The sequence below is a fragment of the Cottoperca gobio genome, chromosome 17, assembly GCF_900634415.1.
Source record: "Cottoperca gobio chromosome 17, fCotGob3.1, whole genome shotgun sequence".
NCBI classification, from domain to species: domain Eukaryota; kingdom Metazoa; phylum Chordata; class Actinopteri; order Perciformes; family Bovichtidae; genus Cottoperca; species Cottoperca gobio.
In genome coordinates this window covers 7,868,519-7,876,532 of record NC_041371.1, presented here as the reverse complement: position 1 = coordinate 7,876,532, position 8,014 = coordinate 7,868,519, and the positions used below count along the sequence as shown (strand labels likewise).

Here is an 8,014-nt window from a genome sequence, read left to right as displayed (position 1 = left end):
AGCGAGCGAGACAGAGAGCGAGATGTAAGACAGCAGCTCTTCACTCACGCAAGTTTGCAGCTCGCAGGGAGAATATGGGGATTCATCTATTTTAAGGTTGACAGAGTATAGCCTACATTTCCATACCGAGGCTACAACGAGGAAGTCAGTCTTTAGGAGGCTTCAGAGGAACAAACATCTGAATTTGCGCTCACATCATCTTCATCATCCTCCGATGAGGGATATAAAGAAGACAGATAAGAAAATGGAAGTGTATTGTAAGGCGCTGCCGGGACGACAGGAGAAAATTATACTCCTCTTTTATCTTCTTCTGTGGTGCAGGCCAATAGTGAGTGTTTATTCTTTTTGATTTTTACATTCTTCCGATGTGGGACAAACTACTCTAATTCATGAAGTGAGTTTTAAGTCCAGCAGAAGTCATTTCTGCTCCATTTTAACCTGCTAATTAGAAAACGAGCCACTTAATTACAACCATTGCAACGCTATTACCGTTATTATACTCTGTCCTTATCCGGATCTTTGGCGCTCGCGCGAGCACACACACACGCACGCACACACACACACACACACACACACACACACACACACACACACACACACACACACACACACACACCTTTGGACAGCAAATGTTCTCATTAAGCCTCAGGCGCTAATTAGTTATCAACGTCAAGGCTAGCGACCTGCATCCATCACCGCTTGTCTGGTATCAATCAAATAAAACAGCGAAAACAGGGATAACAAATGAAAGAAAATGGGTCCAGATGTTGTCCTATGCAAGGTTTTAGCATGCATTTGCAAAATAAGTTTTAGGGGTAAAATGTCAACTGCAAGAGCTTTAATTCGCAGGGAAATTAAAAAATGTTCATATTTGTTTTTGACTTTAATAATGTGGGCTATCTCCTTAGATGATTTTATGTCAAAAGGTGACATATAAAAACGAATTTCTTGAAACCTGCACAAGTGACACAAATAACAAGTTATTTATCCAAAGAGATGTGTCTGCTGATTACGTATGTTTAATATACTGTTTTCATGTTTCTCCTCTGCTGCACCCACTCAGCAACAAGCAAAGAGCTGTATCGCATGTCTGCTTTAGGCTACTGTAGATAAATTAAGTTGTCTGGTATTTCCAGGCTGAAGCCATTCATCCGGACTGCGCCATCGTCTCTCAGCACCTGAGGGCTCGGGAGGTTTGCAGCCAGACGAGGAGGAGCGAAGCGCAAAACCAGAGCGACCACAGCGGTGGGTTCATGTGTGATGCTGCTGCCTTGAGAGATATCCTAATGAAACCTTGTGGTTTTTAATAGACATGAATGTGGGTTAAAATACAAAAGGAAGAAGATTTTTGAACAGAACATTATAAACTCCCAGGAAGGAGAATTGTGTGGGTTAAACTTTCTGACGGGTCGTTAGTTTTTTACTAACAAAACACATCATAAGTTTATAAAAATTATACATTGTGTATTAAACTGCTAATAAAACAGTTGAAACAGGCTCCAGATTAAACACTTACAAGTACTACTTACATGCTTATGCATTAATTATAATAATCAAAAAATTAGCAGCCATTTAGCAAAATGAGTATTTTAACTTTTAATACTATAGATTTTGTTGTTTGTACTTTTACTGACATTAGTGACTTTTTGAATGAAGGACTTTTATTGTAATTGTGAATTATTATACTGTGCTATTGCGGCTTGTACTGAAGTAAATAACCTGAATACTTCTCCCACCTGTTACCTGTAGGGTGACTTAACAATGAAGCTGCTGCACTCGAAGCAGCAGAACAACTGCGTGAGACCCCTTTAATTTCACTTTAATTTCCTTGTCTGGGATCAATTACATTTTTAATAGACTGAGAATGCAGAGACTGACTAAATTATGTAATGTGTGTAGGTGTTATTACACCTTGTACTCTTCATCATACTGAGTTTAATACCCACACGCTGACACCTGTTGTTCCTCCTGGTGAGGCTTCACGTGGTGGTTGTCCTTACATCTGACTCGTTGACTTCATTGTACACTAATGAACCTGGCATCTCCCAGAGGGCCGCACTGCATGTCTCCATATCGAGCTACTTCACTGAAGCCCTGCTCTTCTCCTCTTCATCCGAAACTACCCCAGAACAAACAACACTCTGTCAACTCCCCTCCGCGAGAGTGATGATCTTTAACATTTCCAGACTAATTTGATCTTAATTACCCTTGATGACTGTGAACGCATAGTGGTCATCCACTGCTCATTAAACAGATAAATGTCTGCTGATGAATTACACTGTCCAACTGGGTGTGTTTGTGCGTCCATCAGTGTGATGCCAGGCATGCAGGTGACATGACATGCAGAGCTGGAGAGTCCTGCTGTTAAATAATGAGTCCTGGTGGTAATAGGCCCAAGTAGACTTCATATGCATTCTGCTCTGAATCAGCCACTTACTGTTGTCCTCCTTTGATGCATTTGGTTTGATTTAGGACTTTAACTTCTGTTGAATGATTTTTTAATTCATTTTTTAATACATAAAAAGTCAATACAAATAGTGAAAAACCCTATTTTATAATGGTATGCAATAGGAAAAGGCAGAAAAGCCTCACATTTGAGAATCTGGAACAGCAAATCTTTGGCATGTTAAGGTCTGTGGATGGAAACTTTGATTTGTTGGATGGTTGGTTGACCACTTTGGTGACATAACTCAAGCAACTTAACAATTATTGTAGGGATTGACATACAATTGGTCCAGATGTTCGTGGCCCCCTCTGGGTGAATTGTGAAAACTTTGTAAACCTCTTACTGTAACTGATCTAGCATGGCTGTATACTTTTAGTCTTGTCTTGTAAACAACTAAACAATTGATTCATTATGGGAATTGGTGCCGATGGTAACACTTTCCATAAACCAGCCCTAATTATCATTTAAAAAACATTGTTACCTTGCCATTTAACTTTTGATCGACACATTGAATGATCGACTGTTTCAGCCCTGGCATGATTATGTGTTGATTCTACAATTATTCAGTGATCAGGTTAGGTAAGAACGCTGAAGGTTTTAAGGGATTTTACACAGCTACACATAGACAATGTTTTTCTGTAATTTATCCAAATTCTCTTTAAGCACTGATCAATGTTCTCTCATTGAAATACATTGAAAGTAAAGGTGTTTAAAGTACAGTTATATTTTTTTTTTCATGGCAAGAAACACCCAAATGTGAAATTACTAGTCATCAGCCTCTTGGCATGAGTGTTCCCGCTGTGATCAAGCACAAACACAAAGATGTCGGTCGCAGTGAAACAGTGTACGTTTCCATAATTCATGTACTGAGGCAATTATTAAGTGGATGACTGAGGACAAATGATTCTTTTAACATAGCTGTGCCTCTTTCTGTCTTTTATTTCTTTTCTCATTTCAGGCTATGCATTAAATCTTATCATAATCAGCTCATCGCTCTCGGTGTCTGGATGACTCAAATCCAGAGATCTGAATTTAAGCATCTGGAAACGGGAACTCACTTAAGGGAATATTATTCCACCACTTGACAGACAGTGAAACTTTCATTGGCACTTACAAGCAATCTCATCCGACAATCCAACTAACAGCTTGAAGCCACTAACCTAGATATAAACTTTGGTTCATGGCTTGTCTCTTCAGCTACGCTAGCATCTTGGAGATGTTGCTAACATTAGCATGCTAACGTGATCACACAATGACAATGCTAAAGGTTAGCTGATGCTAGAAGAAGTCTGTTGTACGACATGCTGTCTGACTGTGTTCAAGGGCCTCACCCGAAGGCAGGGTGAAAAGCCACCCGTCATAGAGATGGAGGAGACACAATATTGTTTAAATATTGGGATAATATCTCTCCCAGAAGACAATCACCTCCCCACAGCTGTTGATGCTAGGCATGTATAATGTTTACCATGTTTACCATCTCAGTTTAGCCTGTTAGCATGCTAATATTGGCTAAATTGCATCAAACACAAAGTAAAGCTAAGGCTGATGGGAATATCATTAGTTTTGAAGGTATTTAGTCATAAACCAAAGTATGGGACAAGGTTCAACAGTGCCACAGGCCGAAATCATATATTATCTTCTTCAGTAGATGCTAAATCACCACTTTATTGTCATCTAGCAACAAATTACAAAACCTTCCTCGTGACATAATTTAAGTATTGCTCATGTCAAGCAGGGTAACACATTGTGAGGAAACCATCCAATACTAACTGGCATAGGCTGCACTTTTAAACACCCACATCCATTATTTTCTTTGTGAGCCCCCATACTGTCATCATGTCAGGATATGCTGTCCCACACTGTCCCAATTCCTAATGTCAGCGTGCATCAAATCTCCAGCTTGGCATCCTGGCCACCGCACCTTCACTACTGATCCTGTCTGTGTGGCACATGCTGTGTGTGTGGGCTTGGGGCATCAATTGATGGTAAATAATGCAGCATTACAATACAAAATTGGGCTGTTGTGTGTCACACTTTGGCTCACTTCCTAAGCCGCCTTTACATCAGACCTTTTTGATGAAGCTACATCTTGTGTTAATTAATTTATCTGCTGTTTTGTTGCCTTCTACTGCCAGATAGGTTTTTTATAAAGCAACACTTGACGTTCAGCAAGCTTAGTGTGGACGGAAGACCACAATAGAGAGAGAAAACCACAGTATATGTTTGTAACAGGTCTAATTCAATAATAATGTCCTTGTAAACCAGTGAGAATTGTCCAAAATCTGTGCTTTTCCTGCTATAACATGTCCAAATGTTGTCTGTAAAATGTGTACAGGTATAAGGTATTTACAAGTACTGTATATATTTGGGGACCACAAAATACATTTTAGTAATGACAAATCTGTTGCTCCTTAATTTCACGCTGCTCTAGCTCCCGCTGACAAATAACTTTCTAAGATATGATATAGCATACGTGTTGTTTTCTGAGACAAAGTGGATCAAGCAGAAATACAATTTGTCAAGTGTTTTCGGCGTGCAGACTGAAGCCTCCTCAGGCAGATTTTGGGCAGGAGTCTACTCGTGATAGCACAACTGGGATAATCGCCATAAACCCGTAATATAAATGAGTCATGGGCCCAATAAAAACATAAAATCAGTGATAATAGCATACTTTCTTTATATATGTCATACAAATAGATGAAAAGTGAAAAACAAACATTAAAAGTAGGGACAAACTAGAAAACTGTTCCCTGAAGAAAATCATTTTGAATGTTGTGCACGCTGATGTTTGACTTACCTGAATGTGTCAGCTGAGTTTTGGATGCAGTGGGAATGAATAGAGGCGTTAAAACACATCTGCATTAGGCTCGGTTCCCAAAACATATTACTCATATTCATAATCAAACTGTACATGCCACCATAATCAGTGTAAGTACAGGTAATCATGATAACAGTATTTTAAATTATCAATAGAGTTGTTGATCAGATGATCAGTTACAACGGGTCTCCATAGATTTTAATGGGCTATAAAACTTATATTATTTAATAAACTGTAGATGTCATCATAATTATCGTTGGTTCACTTCATCAGTACTTTATTATTACAGTTTGTTCTGCTTTGTTATTAATAAAATGGGATTGAATAGGCCTCCATAGATTTTGATGCATTATATTCGTCGTAATAATTAATAAATTGTACATAACTTTGATCAGTGGGCAATAGTGAACATTTTGACATATCACCATATCAGCTGATTAAAACAATAATGTCTATGGGATTGCTTTTAAAACGTAATATGTATAATTAAGAAAACATAATTAGGTTAAATTGTGCCATCTACAGTGCAAAGAATGACATTTTACCTATAACTTGGGAGCATTAAACCTGTAAAAGCATATGTGGACCAGAAATAAGGAATAACTGAAAATTATTCACTTATTAATATTTGGTAAATTTAGAATTAACATATTTTTTTGTAACAGGGGGGCTCAGTTAGAAGAAGCATGCAAGTAAATTAATAAATAATAATTAATCCTGTAAATAAAGCAGTGTCTGTACAGTATAAAGTCGTGGTGTGCTTTAGCCACCACATTCATAGCTCCATCCCCTGAGGCAACAACTCATTGAACGAACACTCAATGAAATGACAGACCTGAGATTTGAAGGTGCATTTTGACACAATCCTTCTGCCCCTCCTGGATCCAGGAGGACCATATTCAGGAATCCAGTCTGACTCAGCCTGACAGCTACAAGAGACGCTGAAGTGAAGCATAAAACTCCCAGGTCCTCTGTGAATAATTGCACACAATCCCAGAGTTACGTTGGTGGTGACATCATTTTCAAGAGATCACCTGATTGGCTGCAGGTGATTGTTTTTTTTCTGAGATAGGGACACACAGGGGAAGGAGTGGATAATGGATTGGACCCGCTGGCTTTGTGCAAATGAAATAAGGCACAGAGAGAAAATGGATATCTCACGGAGACAGATTGCGGCCTTTAAGTCACTGCTCTGCCTCATATTAATGTCAGCTGCCATATTGGAAAGGCTAAAATGACCTGGACTCTATACTGTGATCATTTTTAATTAATTTTCAAGGTCAGGTAATTGAAGAACATAACCTTTAAGGTCGTACGAAATGTATGCGTGTCATCATGGCAAAACGTGCTCCTGGAGACACCTACTGTAGCGGGAACTGTTTGAGTAATTTGCCAGATGATTACATTAATATCTGTCTGTCTGTCTGCCATTGCCCCCCCTTTTTTTACGTTCCCACTTAACGCCTCGGGCCTGATTTGGCGTCATGAAACTTATACAGTTGTATAGTTGAGATCAAAATGAAGGTCAAGTTCAAAGAGGGGTGTGGTCTGAGCAAGGTACGAGACAAGGACTGTGGATAATATCTGACAGCTGGTTTGGATGTATTAGGACAGGATTAATCGAAATATCCCATTTTTTAAATGACATGAGTAGAAGTATGTAACTAGGTAATCAGGTCACCTGTATACTGTGGTCTCTGTAGTTGGAGTGGGTGGATGAAAGGCCAGAGGTGGGCCGAAATGTTTCAAGCCTCCTCTCAATAAATGTAACAGCAGGGAGTCTGTGATGTTACGAGAGACTCAACATTCTTTTGAAGGACTTTTTAAAAATTCATACTGCATGTGAGGAACACTGTAAGAAGCTGTAGCATTTGACTGATCCGTAAATAATACTGAATCTTCTTTTCCTTACTATATTTGGTTACATTTACATGCACACAATAATGTTGCCGTACTGTAAGAAAAGCATCTTTTTAAGCCGCTTATGTGAATGTATAAACTGACTGCACCTTATTATAAGATGGAAATATTATTATGATCATCCAGGGGTTGTCCTGGTGTGCACTTGTATTGCAGAAAACACAAAACATTTAATTAAAACAACACTGGCCTACTAGTTATGCTAGCAGCTCTGTGATTCTTAGTGCAGTGCGTTGAGCTAAATGCTAACATCAACTAAGTTACATGCTAACAATGACAATGCAAGATAGATAGATAGATAGATAGATAGATAGATAGATAGATAGATAGATAGATAGATAGATTGATAGAGACCATCCTTACCATAACCCTACTTTAGGAGCAACCAATATAGCCAGAGTTACAGCAGTTTTACAAGTGTGCTGGAGAAATACGGTGACATTCAGGTAAAAAAAAGGCGAAATATCATATCTAGATCCAGTGTTTAGTTTGTCCGCTCTGAGCTACTGTAGAAACTTGTGGAAGAGGACCCGCTCCCTATCTACATATGAAGGGCTCCTTCTCAGGCAACAAAAACACAGCGAGTCTTAGTTTCAGTTGATTATGCACTAATGAATACATAGTTATGAATATTATATTCAATTTCTGCTAATAGATCTCCCTAAATACTACACACAGGCCTTTTAATTAGACGCTGATGGGAATGTCGTTAGTGTCGTAATTCACCCTGAGAGAGATATGAATGCCTGAAACAATTTCCATGGCAATCCATCCAATAGTTGGCGAGAGATTTCACTCTGCCACACAAAGGTCATCCTCATCAAAGTGAT

The 8,014-nt window shown here is 38.9% G+C and overlaps 1 protein-coding gene across 1 annotated transcript in view; it reads left to right on the top strand.

Moving 5' to 3' along the window:
* The window catches only part of LOC115022579 (vasoactive intestinal polypeptide receptor 1-like), a 22,958-nt gene continuing 14,944 nt past the window's right edge, over nucleotides 1-8,014 (top strand). Inside the window, exons 1-2 of the mRNA XM_029453614.1 lie at nucleotides 1-328; nucleotides 1,137-1,245. Coding sequence (XP_029309474.1) covers nucleotides 215-328; nucleotides 1,137-1,245 — 223 coding nt within the window. The 5' untranslated portion in view covers nucleotides 1-214. The remainder of the gene's footprint in view (nucleotides 329-1,136; nucleotides 1,246-8,014) is intronic.